Source organism: Labeo rohita, chromosome 12 (assembly GCF_022985175.1).
Source record: "Labeo rohita strain BAU-BD-2019 chromosome 12, IGBB_LRoh.1.0, whole genome shotgun sequence".
In the NCBI taxonomy this organism is placed as follows: Eukaryota; Metazoa; Chordata; class Actinopteri; order Cypriniformes; family Cyprinidae; genus Labeo; species Labeo rohita.
Window position 1 is genome coordinate 25,123,580 of NC_066880.1, and position 21,329 is coordinate 25,144,908.

The 21,329-nt window shown below is 35.6% G+C and overlaps 1 protein-coding gene across 2 annotated transcripts in view; it reads right to left on the reverse strand.

The window, feature by feature from the left end:
- Positions 1–4,905: 4,905 nt before the first annotated feature.
- Positions 4,906–21,329, reverse strand: part of bicc1b (BicC family RNA binding protein 1b) — a 103,169-nt gene continuing 86,745 nt past the window's right edge. For both annotated transcript variants that reach the window (XM_051124511.1, XM_051124510.1), the window contains exons 14-21: positions 21,154–21,307; positions 20,897–21,053; positions 16,441–16,480; positions 13,957–14,111; positions 13,411–13,564; positions 13,119–13,276; positions 11,449–11,548; positions 4,906–6,556 (exon numbers count right to left, since the gene is read on the reverse strand). In XM_051124511.1, the coding sequence (XP_050980468.1) occupies positions 6,426–6,556; positions 11,449–11,548; positions 13,119–13,276; positions 13,411–13,564; positions 13,957–14,111; positions 16,441–16,480; positions 20,897–21,053; positions 21,154–21,307 (1,049 nt within the window). In that variant the 3' untranslated portion in view covers positions 4,906–6,425. The remainder of the gene's footprint in view (positions 6,557–11,448; positions 11,549–13,118; positions 13,277–13,410; positions 13,565–13,956; positions 14,112–16,440; positions 16,481–20,896; positions 21,054–21,153; positions 21,308–21,329) is intronic.

The following is a 21,329-nucleotide window of genomic DNA, read 5'->3' on the forward strand; positions in this document are numbered from 1 at the left end:
CATTTACTTTAATCAGAAATACAGATGCTCATGTCACTAATGATGGAAATGAATCATTATGTAATAAGTATGCATTTTTAAATACGCAAAGCAACCAGATGTCAGGCTAAAAATGAAAATTCTGTCATCATTTAATGTTACCCACCCTCATGTCTTTCCAAACCTGTTTGAGTTTCTTTCTTCTGTTAAAGGATTAGTTCACTTCCAGAACAAAAATGTACAGATAATGTACTTACCCCCTTTGTCATTTGTCTTTCTTCAGTCGTAAAGAAATCATGTTTTTTTGAGGAAAACATTTCAGGACTTCTATGGTACCCCCAAATTTGAACGTCCAAAATGAGTTTAAATGCAGCTTCAAAGGGCTCTAAACAATCCCAACCAAGGAAAAAGGGTCTTATCTAGCAAAACGATAAGTGATTTTATTAAAAAAAATGACAATTTATATACTTTTTAACCTCAAACGCTCGTCTTGTCTAGCGCTGTTTTTTTTCTGGTCATGTCAGTTAGGGTACATCTAAAAACTCCCATCTCATTTTTTCCTCCAACTTCGAAAAGAGTTTACAAAGTGAAAGGGCAAAGAAGATCAAACACCTTTTACAAACAAAGGTAAAAACAGCGATGTAGGACGATTTTGAAGTTGGAGGAGGAAATAAGACGGGAGTTTTTAGACGTACCCTAACTGTCATGACCGGAAAAAAAACAGTTCACATAAAGCTAAACAAGACGAGCGTTTGAGGTTAAAAAGTATACAAATTGTCATTTACTTTTAGAAAATAACCAGTCATTTTGCTAGATAAGACCTTTCTTCCTCGGTTGGGATCGTTTAGAGCCCTTTGAAGCTGCATTTAAACGGCAGTTTGGAAGTTCAAATTTGGCAGCACCATAGAAGTGTGTTACATGGGGAGAAATCCTAAAATGTTTTCCTCAAAAAACATAATTTCTTTACGACTGAAGACATGAACATCTTGGATGACAAGGCGGCGAGTACATTATCTGTAAATTTTTGTTCTGCATGTGAACTAATCCTTAATGCACAAAACAGTTGACGGTAGCCATTGGCTGTGTCCTTCGGAGGCAGCATTCTAAGGCATAAAGGCATCAAGGCATGTCCGAATCCAAAATTCTGCTTCACTTTGTGTCTCCGGAGGTACCTTCTTCTGATCGAATTTTGAAGGCAGCATCGATGCCTCTAATATCCCACAAACTTGTGCGTTCCATTCCATGACAGTTGAGCTAAAAAATAAAAATAAAGAAGGCATCTGAAAGTTGCGTTTGGTGGACAGTTTGTGTTTAAAAGTATATTTCTGACTAACTTTTTGCACTTTTGATGTTATTTCTAGCGAGAAATAAGTATTATAGTAGTTAAATGTTTGTTTTGTTATCATCAAAATTCTGTTTTGTTGTCGATCATTAAATTGTTACCCTGTTTAAGAAGCTTGCCTGAAATCAGTTTCCTAAGGTGCTGCAAAGTCATTGACTGATAAGGCAGTGAGGCAGCAAGTCAGCTGCCTAGGCTTTCGGACGCAGCCAATGACTTCCATAGTATGTTGTTTGGAACAATTTGAGGGTGAGTAAATGATGACGGAATTTTCATTTTTGGGTGAACTGTACCTTCAAATGTCATTGCAAACACAAAGCAGCAGTGGAATACATAGGATGTGAAAGGTTTGCATACGCTTTATTCTTTCATAACACCTTCAACTTATAAAGAACATTCAGCAATACCACATTTATGGCAATTATACAAATTCATCACCATAGAAAATTACAATGGAGTATATTACAAAATCTGCGCCAAGCGCACAGATTTTAAAAGTCATTCCCAAGGCACTGGCCAACTAATGTACGTTTGGAAGAACAATACTGGTTAATGTGCTTTAATATCCCGTTTTTACATCACTGCTCTGTACATTTGTGCACATGATGTATGCAACCTCATAACCCAGAAGTTACGCATTTGACTTTGGCCAAAAATACTCAAAAGTGTGCTGGCCACGTGAAGGCCATGTCAGAATATTAAGACGTCATTTGTCCCTTATTTTCCCCTCTTAGGGAGAGAACAAAACAATTCTACAAATGAATTACAATTGGTCTCTCACAAAAGTGGCATTCGATGCATATAAAAGGCACTAATCTAAGATATATCAAGCAATTTACTGAAAACAGAGTCTATAAAATTAATTTGCTTTAAAAAACAAGAGACAACCAATAAAAGCGTACAGTATGTGCTTAAACAGAAACATTTAAACCTAAAATGGCAAAGTGATTCTTTGCATAGTCTGTTGTATTTTATTACTATTAATATTTTTAGGCAACACCAAGAGCTGTTGTTTCACTCATTTGTCATCTCAATTTGATAAAAAACAAAAAGAACAAAAAAACATTACAAACCATTACACAATTTGATTGATTGCTTGCTACTGTCTGTAAATTATCAAAGCAAACTGCTATAAAGTCTCATAATAAGACAATACACACAATAAAAACTTAAATAGTACCTCTATCACGTGAGGTACGAATTCAACATACTCAAGCTAAATGAAAATACTATATATATACCGTACATGTAAAGATAAAGCAATGCACTGCAAGATTACTTGTAAGTGGTACTTCCTAGCAAAACATTTGTACCTTTGAGAGATCGATTACTTTGGAAAAGTTGTCAGTGCAAGACAAAAGGCACTTGGTGGTTTCAATCCTTCGGAGTACATCTGGCAACATTCACAGCTTTAGATATAGTCAGAATGCTTTGGAAATATCTGAAGAGCGTGTTGGGATCACGTAAGAATGCTGAGAGAATATGGAGAAGAGAGAAGTAAACAGCGCTTTAGAGGGCGTAGGAAGTCTAGAGCTCAAGTAAGCAGCATAGACTTTGGTCGCGTGCAGGAGAAAAGCCGTGCATTACGCTGTGATCGGGTCTGAGAGGGATTCCAAGGCTTTACAAAAAGCTCGGTTTTGGGAGTGAGGTCTGTGAAGATTTGTGGTCTGTGGAATTCAGGAAGGTGGTTGAAACAGAGCTGGTGTAATTTGCACTTCTGTCAGTGGCTAAACTGAGGCACCATTGAGAAAGCTACTACTGACAGGCCAACTCTAAACTCTAAAACTAACAGTTAAACGGACAGTTCATCCAAAAATTATAATTTGGCATGACTTTCCTTCTTCTTTGGAAAACAATATTGTGTCCATACAATGAAAGTCAGGGGTCTAATGTTGTTTTGGTCCCTAAAGAGTGCAAAAGTTGGGTCAGAAGTAAAAACTCCATTTATTTTCTCTACAGAAAAAATTGAACTGTTGTGATCTCTGAAGTTGTTGTTTTGTTAAAGCCATCTGTTCAGATTATTTCAGCTTATTTTTTTTAATGTTCTTGTTTATAACTGTGGAATTTGTGGTGAAATATTATATTACCCATGAATCAGTACAAAAAATTCTGCCGCAAATGACATAATCGGGTTGGTCTCACTATGTTGTCAAAATACTTGAATATTTGTATATATGCATATTTTGCAATAAACTAATACATGCAGTAGAAACACATTAAAGATTTACGTTATGTAAAAAAAATTCACATCGTTTAATACATATTTTGGAATATGGGGGGCGCCATTTTTTTCAATTATGTGAAATGGTTGCACTCAGTGACCTACTGTCACTAACTGTTGCCATTTTTACTGCAACACAACTCAGAAGAAGTAACTTGGATAATAAAATAGTGATATAGTGCCACTTTGTGCGACTTTTGGTTGTAATTTTCAATTGAAGGGCAACAAGAGAAGCGATTCTTTCACTGCTTTTACAGTGATGAAAAGAGGAGCAAAGAATGGACCCGCGTCTTTGTTCTCTCTACTTTAGCCCTCATGCATTTGAGGCTTTTAGTAGCTACTGAAAGAGCTTACAAACGGCAGAAACAAGAAACGCTAGATGCCATCCAGCAAGGATGTAAACATGCTGATGCTCGTCATAACGCCGCAGCCACTGAAGGAGTTTCTCAGTGCGGTTTTAACTCAATATCCAGGGGCATTTAGTCTCCTTGTGGGGGAAAAATCAATGGTACGGCATTACATCCATTGCCACCAGCAAGCTCTTTCAGTCATCAAAATAATGTCGCTCTCCATAGTCCAAATATGTATAAAACGATGTGGATTTTTTTAAATAGTGTAAACCTTTCATGGGTTTTCCTCTACATATTTTAATAAGGGTTAATTTATGTTATATTAAGGCATTCAAGTCTTAATACGAATGCAAAACTATTTTACCATGTTAATTATCTTACCAAAATAAGAGGGATCATACAAAATACATGGTTTTTTTAATTTAGTACTGACCTGAATAAGATATTTCACATAAAATATGTTTACATATAGTCCACAAGAGAAAATAATAGTTACATTTATAAAAAAAAATAAAGATTTATTTATGGGCTTTTTATGCCTTTATTTGGAGAGAATAGTGTAGAGCAGACAGGAAAGCATTGGGTGAAGAGAGAGGGGAGTGGGATTGGCAAAGGACCACGAGCCAGGATTCAAACTTGGTTCGCCATGCGCGGGGTTTCACTGTATGTCGGCGCACTAACCGAGGCTATTGGCGCAGACGTGCGCTTGATTCTTTATACTGTGTTGTTACCTAAATTATCCACAGATGGGTTTTTTTTGTTAAATGATAGTTGTTTATGAGTCCCTTGTTTGTCCTGAACAGTTAAAATCCTTCAGAAAAATCCTTCAGGTCCCACAATTTCTTTGGTTTTGTAGCATTTTTGTGTGTATGAACCCTTTCCAACAATGACTTTGAGATCCATCCTTTCAAGCTGTGGACAACTGAGGGACTCACATGCAACTATTACAACGGGTTCAAAAACTCACTGATGTTCCAGAAGGAAACACAATGCATTAACACTTGGAATGTGAAAACTTTTTGAATTTGAAGATTTGAATATTGAAGAAATTTAACTTATTGTGTCTTCTGGGAAACAAGCTATCTTCTGTAGCTTCTGAAGGGGCAGAACAAAAAAAAAAAAAAAAAAAGATAATTAGACGAAATAAGGAAAATTACAACAAGTACACATCTTCATTCTGTTCAAAAGTGTTCACCCCTTGCTCTTAATGCATCACATTTCCTTCTGGAACATCAGTGAGAGTTTAAAACTTCTGTAATAGTTGCATATGAGTCCCTCAGTTGCCTCAGTGTGAAAAGATGGATCTCAAAATCATACAGTTGTTGAAAAGCGTTCAAATACAAAAAAATGCTGAAAAAACAAGAAATTTGTGAGACCTGAAGGATTTGTCTGAAGAACAGTGGGCAGTTTAACTGTTCAGTATAAACAAGAACAACTATCACTAAAAAAAAAAAAAAAAACCTATGGATCATTCAAGTGACAACACAGTATTACAAATCAAGTGTATGTAAACTTTTGAATATGTTCATTTTTATAAATTATTTTCTCCTGTGGATTATATATAAACATCTTTTACGTGAAATATCGTATTCAGGTCAGTACTATATAGAAAACACCATGCATTTTGTATGATCCCTCTTATTTTGGTAAAATAATTAACATTTTGCAGATTTGGCAAGGTGTATGTAAACTTTTGACCTCAACTGCACTTCTGGAACCAAGGCTGCTGAACAAGTGGGTAGGCACAAATGCACTCAGTTAACTTACATTGTATGGCCAAAAATGCTGAAACATTCTTTGAAATATCTTCTTTTGAGTTCCACAGAACTAAAGTCATACACTAAAATAATTTTCATTTTTCCTTTTCCCTTTAAGAGTAAACCATTTATAGGTTTAGAAATAATATATAGACAATGTACTGTGGAATTTAGTCAGGGTACACTAATTTGACCTGAATGAAAACAGGCCTGTGAGGCATAGACGTACACTCCATTTCATTTGTGTCAAATATAATATGCCATCTACTCTGATTAAGATCCATAAGTAATAACAACAGGCTGGTGATTTCACTGCAATGTAGCCGCGGGATGAGATAAGCTTCCCTTACGGATAATTTGTGCAGAACACTTTGGCTTGATATCCATTTAAGTGCTTTAAATAAAAATCCAGGCGCATCTAGTTGGACAAATCTGCCCATGGACAAAGTATTTAGCATTTTTTAAAGTGCAAAGAATTAGTATGTCGAAGCCTAAGACGAGCACATAAATAAAATCGGCCTGCTCCATATACAAGCACAGTGCAGGAGCTCCAAAGATTCTTCACTACATTTCCTTCATTGTAACATGAGTACCATATTGCATAATGTACCATACTGCATATAATATTCAACAGTTCTTTGACCCTTAACCTCTGATCCATGGAGTTGGTTTATTTGGCACAGTTTCAGAAGGTGCGGGTTTTGGTCCAGTACTGTATATCAGGTTGGAGTTGGGAATGGGAATTTGTGCAGTTTCAGGCTGTCCGTTGATGCGTGGGCTCACCAGCGCCCGCTCACACTGGCAATGTCTGTGTGGAACTGGCGTGGCAGTCGACCGCTGGCGCCCCCTTCCAGAAATGAGGAGCGGATGTTGGGCGGCTCAAAGAGCTTCCTTCGGTTCTTGTTCAGCTCTGTCAAAACAAAAAGAGGGCTTAAATATTCATAGTTTACACTGCATACATGCATGTTAAAGATGCGATGAAATGGAAGTAGAGACAAATCTTTTCTTCCATATTGTGATGTATTTTAGTACTATCTAAGTGTATGAATGCGAGCTTGGGGTGTAAGAGGACCTGTACGCGTCACCAGAGAGAAGTCTGTCATTTGAAAGATCCGGTTATGACTTTTTAATTGAACATTAACAGGATCAAAACATTTTTACAATATGAAACAAATGCATGGATAAATCATTCACAAATTTTGAAGTTTAAAAGTAGTTTCTAATAAATAAACAATTATTATTTTTTGATTTATTTTTTTTAAATATATTAATATATTTTTAAAATATATATATTTTTGTAAAAAGTATTTTACAACCATAAAACGTTTTAAAATTAAATTATTATTTTAGTATATTAATTATTAATCAAGGTTATAAATAAGGTTTTTGGGTGTTTGCACCGTAAGACACTAAGACATAGCAAAACCGCTTTTCTTCTCAGATTATACCAAATATTGATTTGGAAACCTGAAAACAATGGATATTTTGAAGATATTTCATGTTTTACAACATAAAATACATCGGCAATAAAAACCCTTTGTGGTTTTTGTAACATTTACATTTACTTTTTTTTTTTTTCTCTTGAGAAAGGCAGTGGCTAACAAGTGAAAATGTTTTCATAAGGTTTTTGAAAAATGTCATGAGGTGTAACCAATAAGTAATTAGTATTATTTAATTATTTTTTTAAATATATTTTTTTAGGGTTAAAAGCATTTTACAACCATAAACACTTTTTCAAATTAAATTATTATTATTTTAGTATATATTTATTATTAATTAAGGTTATAAATATGGTTTTTGGGTGTTTGTACCGTATGACACTATGTGGCAAAACTGCTTTAACTGCTTCTCTTCTCAGATTATAACAAATATTGAATTGGAAGCCTGAAAGCAAAGGATATTTCGAATATATTTTATATTCTACAACATAAAATACATCAGTTATTCCCCCCTTGTGGTTTTTGCAACCTTTTTTTTTTCTTTTTTTCCTTGAGAAAGACTGTGACTAACAAGTGGCTAAATAGAACTAAAGAGGTCATTAAATGTTGTCATCACACCAAACTCATCTTCTCACTAGTCCACTTTTACAGACTCACTGTTTTTATAATCGCACCCTTGCAAATTACTCTAACTCAAACTTTCAAGGAAAATGTTTTTAAATGAAGACTAAAAGAGTTGTTTTAAGTTTAATGGTGATGACGTCTTTATTGGTAAAACAATCAATTTTTAAATATTTTTTCTTTTTAAAGCAATACTTTTCGGTAAAAAATGAATGACATTTTTCTCATGTCTCATTTGGATTTTTTCCCTCAGCTTTATGCATTCTCCTGCAGTGTGCCTTAAAAATTGGTCAAAATAAGGTATGTAATCTTAAAATGCTGCCTATGTTGACAGCTCACTAGTTTTTTGACAGCTTAGTCTCAGTCTAGTTGGCCTTGACAATGCCAGTGTTCGCTCTTCCTTCTGTAGAGGACAAAAGGGAGAACATTTCTCTTGCTGGGACCAAACTTGCATCAGCCCAAATGACAGTAAATTGTGTCCGAGGTCAGACAGAGACATAAACACAGGCCTGCGGTCATTTCCTGTCGTCCTTGTACTTCTACACTTTAGAATCTCATCCGCACCATAATTTCTTTTTTAACAGTGAAAGGTCTACCTCAACCTCAGGCATTGTTTTATTCTCCAACCACAGGGCTGATAAAACAGGAACAATGTTTTTGTTTTGGTAAATCTCCTTGCCAGACTGCAGGAAGTCATTACGGTTATCGAGCAGTGGGTGGTCGAAATATATCACAGATGTTCGGGATGTCTGATGGCCAAGCTTGTCACTTCCACTTGCTGTCATGCGGACAGTCAGTCAACCCTAGCCGGTTATGTAAGTGGAAAGCCAAATCCAATTTCATCTCTGACACCTCAATAAATCATAATCATAATCCCAAAACGCTGCAGCTGTCCAAATTACTCCAAGCTATTAAAAAGGAAAATTTTGCATGGCATGTTGTGTCCATCTGCTATCACGATTATTGTTCTGTTGGTTGGCATCAAGTTGATACTATACTTTCTTAAAGAAATGGAACAAGACCAGTCTTTTTGCAGTAAATAGTGACTCAGTTTGGCACCTGAGGGCTGTCTGACTAACAGGTGGCTGTTTTCCAATAATTGCATGTGAATTGTGTGGGTTTTCTGTGAAATGTGCTTACGGTAATGCAGCTGTGCACCAGTCAAATGAACTTCTTGTTATTATTGCTAACAGTATGTCTTCAGTGAATGTACAACAGGAATATGTGTATATTACAGTCAACCTAACAGGTCTGCCGCTGTCTATTATTGTCATTAATATTAATCAAACAACATCAATAAAAACGGAATACATTTTAATTTACTTTCAATTACTGACTGTTTATTTGGGGAAAAAAAAACCTTCATTGAGAAATACCTGAAAATACATGCCAGCTTTGAAGGAGAAGTCCACTTCCAGAACTTAATTTACAAATAATTTACTCACCCCCTTGTCATCCAAGATGTTCATGTCTTTCTGTCTTCAGATGTGAAAAAATTTTGTTTTTTGAAGAAAGCATTTCAGGATTTTTTTCCATATAATGGACTTCATTGGTGCCCTGATTTTGAACTTCCAAAATGTAGTTTAAATGCAGCTTCAAAGGGCTCTAAATGATCCCAGCCGAGGAAGAAGGGTCTTATCTAGCAAAATGATCAGTCATTTTTTTTTTTAAAAAATAAAAATTTGTGTATTTTTTTAAGCACAAAAGCTTGTGTAGCACAGGCTCTAGGATGCGCATACATGACGTTTTCGCTTTGTAAACACTGGGTCTGTAGTTCCGCGTGACCTTTCGACATGATTCAATAATAAGTAGTGTTGTGGACGCGCATCCCAGAGCCTGTGCTACACAAGCTTTTGTGCTTAAAAAGTAAACAAATTTTTATTTTCTGAAAAAAATGACAGATCGTTTCGCTAGATAAGACCCTTCTTCCTCGGCTGGGATCGTTTTTAGAGCCCTTTGAAGCTGCATTTAAATTACATTTTTGAAGTTCAAAATCGGGGCACCAATGAAGTCCATTATATGGAGAAAAATCCCGAAATGCTTTCTCAAAAACCATAATTTCTTCACGACTGGAGACAGAAAGACATGAACATCTTGGATGATAAGGGGATGATAAGGGGGTGAATAAATTTTTTTGTAAATTGTTGGTCTGAAAGTGGAGTTCTCCTTTAATGTTATTTGTTAACTTAAGTAAATAATAATAATTAATTTGGCTATCTGGTTGCCTGTTTTTGGTCCTTGTCAGTAACATGCTTGTCTCACTGATTACATTTTTTAAATAAAAAGCTGGTCTGTCTTTGAAGTATTGTGCCTACGCAGCTTGTGCGCTCCCATTTAAATCATGAAATTTGCGTCGGAATATCATGACAACATTTTTCCTTGTTTCGTCATACCCGATTAATGATTGGAAACTGTGTTTAATATGTTTTGAAGAAACATCTATGATGAATTGTTTATTAATAAACCACAACCATTCCATGCTATGGGCATTGCCACTCATACAGGTTACAGCGGAAGTTATTTTACACAACTATTCGACGCTTCCGTTTTTCAAACACGGACCGTGAAAAAGTCCTATTGCGCTATGGCGAAGGATTCAGTCCAGAACTACAAACACGAATAAAACAAGTTAAAAACTACAAACATGAAAAAGGGGTTTGAGTTACTAATAATCAACATTTAACCTGGTAAAAATATTTATTTAATGTTATCTGTGTTATATTTCATCTGCAACAGCAATGTGAACTTTTTTAAACATCCTTTTGGTCATTAACTTGTAAATACATCATTATGCAGAAAATATAAGCAGAGTTTTCGGCATGAAAGACCCACAACTGGCAGATCAATGTGCTACTTTTCTCTCCAATTCAGTAACTTAGGAAGTCAAATTAAATGAAATTTAGAGGATGTTAAATGTGACAAGATGTATGACAGGCCAGTTTACAGTGACGGTACGTGTATCGACGTGACAGAACGTCCGTTAAAGACGCAGTTGTGTGACATGAGAGTATGTCCCAAAACTTGCCTACTCTTTTACTACACACTCAAAAGTGTGTACTTTTTCTTCAGGCAAAGAGTTCATACTTTAAGAGCGTAGTATAAGTAGGCACATTGGGACACAGCCTTTGAATCATTGATTCACACGATTAGTTCAAAACGTGGGTTCGTTCAGTAAACTAAACACTGCTGTGCAAAAACACATAATATTGTGTTTAAAATATAACACAATATCAGCTTTTGATTTACCAAACTGTTGTACAAAATCACATTTAAACTCATGATATTCGGGACAAAATCAGCACTAGTATAATACTGCTCTCACTGCTTGTGTGATAATGCTTATCGTATGATATAAATATGAGACAAAAACACATACAGGGCCATTTTTGCCCCCAAATCTTGAATTTTAGGGCATAACTGCATTTGTGGAGTTGTTGCTCTGCATCACATTTGTCAACAATCAACTGTATGAAATATAAGATAATGTACAGGTCTGGGGGCGAGGCCAGTACGTTAACTGCGTTAAAATTTTTTAATCTCGCAATTTTTCATAACTAAATAAGTTAACGCGTTAAACTGATAGCCCTAATTGAAATCTATTTAGAGGCATCAGTGTGAGTATCCACAATACTTGACTATTTATCATTCATGGTAAAAGGTGGCTTTAAATGACATCAAAATTTATTTGATTGATTGCTATAAAAATTGTAAGCCCTAGTTGTTTGTTTGGAAAGGAACTGACCTGAGATGGCCAGCAGCATTTTCCTGCGGGCTCCGAATGTAGTGATGCCGAGCTCTTTCAGGTCCTGATCAGTCAGTGTGAGGAACGTCTGAAGGTCAATCTGAGAAATGGACAGAAACTGTATTTTTAGTTTGGACACTTAGAGAAAAATTATTCTGCGGAGAAAGAGGGAGTATGAGATCTCATACTGTATAACAGTTCAGAATCAAACCTGTGTCTAAGTGCATGTGCACTGACCACTGCACCACAGCCAGGGGCGATTCTAGGATTTTCATATATACATACAATAAAACATGTTTTAATAATAGGGGTGGCATACTATACTTATTGCAATATTCCACTGTATTGTATAGATAGGTATAACATTTCATTACTGAATAAGCCAAATACAAGTCTTCCTGATCTCACACACCTGTTTACTGTACAAATACAAAATTTTACTGTTTTTCTGCATTTCTAGTACAAGCCTCTTTCCTTAGCTGAAGTATGCAAACCTCTTTGCCACATGCACTAAAAACTATTGAAAGGTAAATTTTCAAATGAAAATGGCAACATGATCGTTTTAGAAACTATGCATTTATTTGCTTCATTTTCGCTGGAGGAAACAGCCGTGGTGTGATGAGGGGTGAACACAATGAAAATGTAGGCTATACAGTAGATAGGGAACCGATTGCTCCCGATACTGTGTTTAAACTGCACAGATACAGATATTGTAACAATCTATCGATAAACACAGACCTTGTCCTTTGTTTTTCGTTCTGCGCCACCGCGGTCCGCGAACTGAAGAACATGCTAAAAGAAAGACGGGGAGGAGCCATTCGAAGTCTGCTGAAATTTTCATATGAAATTTAAAGGGGACTGAGGCGATCACGAATTTGTGTACAGTTTTTGGAGCTAATCACAAAATTTTAGGGGGGCTGAGTGGTCAGCTATAGCCCCCCTAAAAATGGCCTAGCGACACCCATGACCACAGCTTTCTAACTTTCCAATGATATTTTTTACAAGAGAAAAGCCAGAACCAAATTTTGGACTCTAGAGATGTTATCTCTGGCATCTTGAAATACAGGACTTGGCATAATGTGGGAATTGCAGATCCTTTTGGCTATTCTATGGGTTTCAGTTCTGTGCTAGAAGTTGCGTCATTGTAATCTCAGGCCAGTTTGACAGCGTACATGCAAGCGAGATAGAGCTGTCACATTGACAGTGTTTCTACTGCATAACAGACTCCACACAGAAAATAAAGACATCTCTACTTTATTTCTTTTCTTAAAAGCCCTTAAATTGGAGTTGGTCATTCAGAATCATTACAGACCTGATTGCCATAAAATCCAATATATATATAAGAAATGAAAAATATACATCCATATTGTTTAGACTCATTCTGTGTGGAACTTTTCAAGCCTGACAACTTGTCAAAAAATGAGTTAGGTGTTCGCTGTTCTTGTGTTTCTTGTTGCTTCATAAAAGCCTAATTAGCCAAAGACTGTTGATAGAGTGCATTTTCAACATGTTTTCAGCTGAGTTCAGTGCATACTGTGCAGCTAAAACAGGCAAATCGCTAATAGCTATAAAACATCAAAACAACGGCAGAAACCATCTACAGCTCATTTACGTGTTCTCATCTCAAACAGCAACACTGATAGAGAAGATATCAGCAGCTCCATCTGTACCTCCTGCTGTTGGAAGACGTCAGTATATTTCCCGAGGCCAAGTTTACTGAAGAGCTCTGGTAAATCAGATCCTTTGAAAGAAGTGTTGAGATTACAGCCGTTAGTTCCCGTCACCGACGAGATGCAGTCCATGTAGTTGCTGCTGCTTAGGTAGTGCTCTGGGCCAAAATACATAAAAACATGGTTACAAGTGTTTACCAGGTTCTCAAACAGCATTTTAAGGCTTTGCAGATACCTCGTTTTTTGCCAAACTACATTTATGGCAAAAAAAAGCTCAGTCATGCTGACTGACCTGTTTTGTTCTGCTTCCTTTTGGGGCTGATAGGAGAGGGGAAGTCGCTGTGTGCTGGGAGCCCGCTCCCATTCCTTTCCCTCCAGTTATCCGAGTCACTGCCACTCGCTACCCCCTCTCTACTGTTAGAGCGGGACAGGGCTAGAGGCGACCCCTTATAAAACACAAATCATGTCAAGTTTATTCCACTAAAAATCTGTAGGGATGCATCAATAAATATAATAATAACAAGCATGCATTGCCAGAGCTAATAGTCACTGCGAACATGGCAATGTATATGGCAAGTATAATCAGCACAGAGCAGGGGTGCCCAGACTCAGTCCTGAGGGGCCAATGTCCTGTAGAGTTTAGAGCCAACCCCAATTAGACACACCTGAATCAGCTAATCAGCTAATAGCTCTTGCTAGGCATACTGGAAACTTCCAGGCATGTTGGAGCTAAACTCTGCAGGACACCAGCCCTCCAGGACCGAGTTTGGGCACCCTTGTATAGAGCAGTTCACACGAGACATGTGCTTAGCCCTTTTGTTGGTGCAGTTGAATTTACCTCATATGTAGTTGACATAGTAGGTTTATAAGACACGTGGTTCGCCCTGCGCAACTCCTTAATAGTTTCTGCAGGCATAGACTTTGAGAAGCCCAGACCGCTCCATGTGTTAGTAGGGGTACGGACCTCTGTCACCACTGGCTTCTTTAACATGGCTGAAACACAGAAGAAGATGCATTTTAAACTTGTAAGATGTCAAGTGGAGGTCAGTTAAGAATTGTCATATTTCACCCCTAAATAGATAAAAGGGGGGAGAGGGGTACATTACAAGAATTAAAAATAGAATTGTAATTTATTACATATTCTTTTTTAAACAATAATATATAAAATATTATTACAGTAATAATAGGTACAATAAGTGTATTCTTAATTATATTTATTATTTATTATAAGATATAATTAATATTTTTTATGTATCATCTTAGTAAATATATATAATTATGGTGTATAATTAAGTACTTTAGCAAAAAACTAAATAAAAAAAGTTTCATATTTATTTTAAACAATAATAATACATAAAAATAGTATTATTAATAATAATATGTACAATAAAATAAAAATAGTAAAAGATACTATCATGGTGTATAATTAAGAAGTTTACCAAAAATCTTAATAAATATTTATTTTCTAAATTTTATTTTTTTTAAATATACTGGTAACACTTCACAATAAGGTTTTAGGTGTTAACATTAGTTAGCTACTTTAGTTGTCATGAACTAAAAATGAACAATACTTCTACAGCATTTATTCATCTTAGCTAATAATAATTTCAACATTTAAGTTGAAATTATTAAGAAATTAATTTTCTTGGTACTCCTTCCCAGGGCATCACCATACATGCTGGACACCATCTGAGCCAAACAAGTTTATCTTAGTCTCATCAGACCATAGGATATGGTTCCAGTAATTCATGCTCTTAGACAGGTTGTCTTCAGCAAACTGTTTGCGGGCTTTCTTGTAAGCCAGCTTCAGAAGAGGCTTCCTTCTCGGAACCTCTAAAGCAATGCTGGCAGCACTCATGCATCTGTTTATTGAAGCCAGGTTCTGCACCTGTAGCACAGAATGAGCACTCAACTTCGTTGAGCAACCCTTGCGAGGCCTATTCCGAATGTAACCTGTCTTGGAAAACCTCTGTATGACCCTGGCCACAATACTGTAACTCAGTTTCAGGCTGTTACTGAACCTCTTATAGCCTAGACCATCTTTGTGGAGAGCAACAATTCTAATTCTCAAATCTTCAGAGAGTAAGAAGTAAGAGTAAGAAGATATACTAAAAACATTGCTAAAATGTTAGGGGTGTACTCACTTTTGTGAGATACTGTATTATATGATATGATTAATATCATGTTTTTAAATATGGTTTCATTCTAAACATGGTGATTATGTCTAAGATGGACACCCAACATAACATATGATATTTATCATCTGAATCTAACCATATCAACAAATGGAAAAGTCAGCCATCTATTAATTATGATGTTAATTATTGTGCCTTTTATCCCCAAAGGCAGGGGTGCTTTGTACCCCAAATACCATACTTTTACATATTATTTATTTTATTAAGGAACTGTTGCTTTATCATTAAGAAGACCTTTGTCTCAAAATATATTTGTCTCAAAATACTGATTTGCTTCTTAAATCTACAACATTTTAAAAAACATCAAATATTAGATCAAGTATGCACAGAATCTACTTGGCGCTGCTGCCTGCGATCGCGTCAAGAATCAGCCAAATTTGCATGTGCATCTTGAAAAGCGGATGTTTTGGAAAGAGCCACCTTTTTGTGCCATCTAGTGGTTTATAGGGGAAAAAAATCAAAGACGCCTTTTACCCTCGGGGTGCCTTTAGCCCTATTGTACTCTACTTATTTTACTTACACAATAATTTTTATTTTCTTCTGTCAATTTATAGCGAAACATGACCCAGCTGGTATTTAATAATATGAATGTTATTGGGTTTTTTTTGTGAGACGTATAAATCAGGAACTGTAATTAATTTATCAAGATTTTGATGCCAAATTCCCCTGCACTGTGCTAAATCGGTCAAAATCCACAAGTTTTACAATAAAACAGTGTACCACATTTCCAGAGTTCCAACATAAATCATTAACAAAGAACTGTTTTGCAGTATGCGGGCAAGAAGAGCGTTAACACTGGGTACATTCCTCATTTTCAGGTCATAGTTTACAGTACGAACGCTGGACACAGGACGTGAGGTGTGAAGAAGCTTTATGAGGCAGAGTCTATTTACCGTAAATGTGAAACAGGACTTTAATGACACCCTACTCACTGCCAGACATTTAGCCTATGAAGACACTGTAGTCCTGCTTTGTTCCTTTCTGGCACACTAGACTAAACACAACCGGTTTCCAATTCCCCCAGCAGCCTACCAGCAGAATTGTTTTTAACAATATAGATGGGTGGGAGACACTGTTTAAGGCTCTGTATATAGCTTTAACTGTGATTTGATTTGTCAAGCACATACCTTTGGTTGCCAATAACTTCTTTTGCTCGTAGTCAAACGCCTGTAGAGGTAAAAAGAGGGAAAGCAAAGAATGTTTAGGCTGTTGGAAAGGATTTAAGAATTATGTCCCTCATTTCTCCTGTCAGCTTGGTTTACAGAACGAAAAAGGCAAATGGTAAACATCGCCTCATTCTGTCAAAACCATTTAACAGACCGTGGCGAACAGAATAGTGCCGACTTTCTGTCATTTCAGAAACACCTCATTGTATTAAAAGGCAGAGCATGCGATCATCACACAGCTGGAACATACAGTACCCGTCAGAAGTTTGGATTAATTAAGATTTCTTTTTTTTTTAAAAAGAAGTCTCTTATCCTTATCAAGGCAACAAAACCGCATATCAGCATATTCCATTTAAAAATGTTTTCTATTATAATATATTTTAAAATGTATTTTATTTCTGTGAAGCAAAGTTGAGTTCTCAGCATCTTTACTCCAGTCTTTAGTGTCACATGATTCTTCAGAAATCATCCTAATATGCTGATTTGCTGCTTTAAAAACATTTATTATTATTTGCTTCTTAATATTTTTTGTGGAAACCATGATAAAAAATTCTTTCACAAGGATGAATTAAATTTATCAAAATTACAGTAAAGATTTATAATGCTATAAAATATGACTATTTCAATTAAATGCTATTCCTTAGAACATCATATCACAGAATCCTGAAAAACGTTTCCAGCACTAATGATAAAAGCCATTAAAAATAATTGATCATGAGTAATTATTGATCATAATTGAGCAGCAAATCAACATAAAAGATTTATTTCTGAAGGATCATGTGACACTGAAGACTGGAGTAATGATGCTGAAAAATTCAGCATTGCATCACAGGAATAAAGTACATTTTAAAATATAATCAAATAGAAAATGGTTATTTTAAATTGCAATAATATTTCACAATATTATAGTTTTTGAACAAATAAATGGTGAGCAAGAGACTTTAAAAACATTAAAGAGCAGGTCCTATGTTTTTTTTTTTTTTTTAAAGTGTCCTAATATTGTCTTGAGTCCCCTACAACAGGTTTAAATTTCTGTAAGGTCAGAAAACTTTGTAATTTACACAGAATATACATTTATACATAGAGTCATTTATCCATGATTTCGAAACGGTTCGTTCAAGCAGTTTTGAGTAGGGTTGCCAGGTTTTCACAACAAAACCCACCCAATTGCAACTCAAAACTAGCCCAAAACTAGCCCAATCACATTAAAAATCATGTTTTGGGGGATAAAATACATGTTTTTTTGTCGGGGTTCCCCTGGTAAATTCGCATTTTTTAGGGGCTAAATATGATGTTATTGGGGTCGATTCAACCCGCAGACATTAAAAACAACCCGCAGAAACAGTGTTAAAGTATCACAATTCCGCAGGAAAACCGCAGACTTGGCAACACTGGTTCTGAGCGAAATGTCTGCAAACCCCTCCCTTCCATAAGCCTACTCTGCTCTAATTTGGTCATCTGGCCAAGCCTGTTGTGATTAAAACAGAGAGAAGTACTTGAGCAAGTTAGTGAGTGCTACCATCTGTGTTGCCAAGTCTGCGGTTGTTTTTGATGTCGCGGGTTGAAGCGACCCCAATAACGTCATATTCAACATGATTGAGCTAGTGAATCATGCCCACAGCTCAAGTTTAGCTGCTGAACTGTAAACACTTAATAAAACAAAAATGTTGGATACATTAGCTGAGTGCTAACATGACTAACTACCCTTATGAAAAAGAAGTTTATTCAAGTGTGCAATTAGTATACTTCTTTTAAACTAAAAATAGCAAAGTACACTTTCAGTCTACTTCTCAGAAATATACTTGATGTACTTATCAGAAATATACTTAAAATGACATTTAAGTATACTTGACTTATACTTAGAAAAAGTCTTAAGATATTTAAGCTATACTTGTGCTTTGAGAATCCATGTTTTCATTACACATCTATACACATCTATTACACATCTTCTGTACAGAATTTTCAAAACACAAGCGAAGAAGAAACCGAAACAACAGATGCTACCACATGTAATCTAACGATCATAAAACATAAAAAAAGCATCAAACCTGTGTAACGTTATGGAATAAAATGTTGACCCATGAAGAGGTACCCTTAAGAAAAAGAAGTTTATTCAAGTATGCTATTAGTATACTTACAAGTATACTTTTTTTAAAATAAAAAAAAAAAACAGGAAAGTAAGCTTTCAGTATACTTTTTATGTTCTTCTCAGAAATGTGCTGTATACTTCTCAGAAATATACTTAAAATTACATTTATGTATACTTGATTTATACTTAGAATAAGTATATTTGAGCTATACTTGTACTCCGAGAATCTGTGTTTTCATTGTTATACGCTAGGGGCACTACAGAATTTCCAAAACACAAGTGTAGAAGAAACAAAATGCTTCCACATGTATTCTAACACAATCGTCAGACATAAAACAGCATCAAAATCAGATACGTAAAGCTGTGCGAGGTTATAGAATAAAATGTCAACCCATAAAGAGGTAATAATGACTGTCAAGCTTTGGGGTGTTGATCAACTCCATCTAAATTTTAATTAACATGAACAGTCTTCTTTGTGTTTTGTTCAAAATGTTATTGATTTATGCAACATTCAAGTGTTTATAAAAAAATAATGCATGAAGCTGGAATAAAATGTTTTTGTTTACATGCAGATACCCTGTTCTTTCTTTTCATGTTTTGTATGTTCAGATATTCATATAACAAGATATATACAAATTAATACCTAAATAGGAACATAGTAGTATAATTAAAGTATGATATATGTAAAGTTCACTTACGAGTATACTTGCAGTATAAAACTATTAAACTAGTAATTTACTGAGACTATACTTCAAAGTGTACTAACAATGCATAAAAAGTATTTAATTAGTAAACTATCAGTATACCTATAAGTTCACATTTAGTATAGTTGCAGTACAAACTGAAAACATAGATGTGAACTAGTTGTGTACTCAAGGTTTACTTCTGTTATACTTAAAGTTTACTTAAAAGTATACTTTTATATACTAGAAAGTGGGCCAATTTAGTCCCAAGGAGTACTGAAATAGTACACTTACAAGTATACTACTAGTACACTGATATTTGTATACTTACTACATAAAGTATACTTAAAAATATACTTGAACTTAAGTATACTTAATAAAATAAACTTGAAGTATACTTCTTTTTGGTAAGGGTAATAATGACTGTCAAGCTTTGGTGTTGATCGACTTTTGATTATCATTCTGAATCCAGTTCAGACTTTTTTTAGCTCTTTTGCATGAAGGTAGAATGAAATGTTTTCGTTTAAAAGCTGATACCCTGCTCTTTTTTGATTATTTGTGTGTTCAGATATTCATATAACAAAATATATACCAATTAAAACCTAAATATGGACGTATTAGTATACTTAAAGTATGATGTAAAGTTCACTTAAAGAAAACGTAAGAGTATACTTGCAGTATAAAACTACTAATCTAGTAGTTTACTGAGACTATACTTTTAGTATAGTTGCAGTACAAACTAAAAGCATAGATGTTAACTAGTTGTGTACTCAAAGTTTACTACTTTTTATACTGTAATACTAAGTATAATATACTTTTATATACTAGAAAGTGTGCCAATTCAGTCCCAAGGAGTATTGAAATAGTACACTTACAAGTATACTACTAGTACACTGATGTCTTCTGTCTTACTTTCCATGAACTCTGTTTTTTTCTGGTTCATAACAGTTATGGTATGTGGAAAACTCAACTTCAAAATCGTCTCATATCGCTGTTTTACTTTTTTTGTTAAGAGTGCTTGATCTTCTTTGCATGTTCACTTTGCAGAGACTGGGTCGGTACTTCGGCAGCGATGTAGGATGATTTTGAAATCATTTTTGAAGTTTAGGGAGAAAACATGACTGGAGTTTTTCGACATACCCTAACTGTCTTGAGCCAGAATACACAAAGTTCAGGCAGAGCAAGACAAGAAAATATGAAAATAACCTTGGCTGGGATCATGTACAGCCACATTTGGGATCATTTAAAGCTGCATTTAAACTGCATTTTGGAAGTTCAAACTCTGGGCACCATATTAACTCCATTATATGGAGAAAAATGCTGAAATGTTTTCCTCAAAAATTTCTTTACCATTGAAGAAAGAAAGACATGAACATCTTGGATGACAAGGGGGTGAGTACATTATCTGTAAATCTTTGTTCTGGAAGTGGACTTCTCTTTTAACATTTAATTTAGAATGCTCTTTAAGAAATCTAAATTATTCCAAACTTTTGACGGGTAGTGTATTATTTCCATAAGGGATGTTACTGAAACGCTGAAAACTAATTGTGAAATTGATGGCTGCTCTATTCATTCAATTATTGTCTTTGGAACTAAAGGGAAGCACTATGATTTCAGTTTACAAGTAACTTGAAGAGTTCATTACCTGCATGTTGGAGAAGGAGGATTGGGGTGGTAGGCGGATTCTGTCTGAATTCTGTTGAGCTGCCCGTTCGGCTGCTCTTTCACTGCCAGGAGCGCGTTTATCAGCCACCGGACTCTCTGAGGCGCTGGAGTCAGAGTCTGACAACAGACAGTCTGAACTAGATGGGTAAAAGAACAGATAAACAGAACAAATTTGTTTGGCTAACTCAAACATTGACTAGTGATTGACTTTTGAGTGATTGTGCGTGTTGTTCGTACTGAAGGAGGGAGTTCTTGGTGCCCTGTAGCAGCTCCAGGGCTTGCCTCTTTCCTGACGTCGTCTTACAAGACGCCAACATCTGCTTCAGTTCATTGCTGTTTCCCGAGTGAGAGGGGCTTCGAGGCATGCCCACCTCCACAAACGTATCCGATCCTGAAACACACACACATAGATG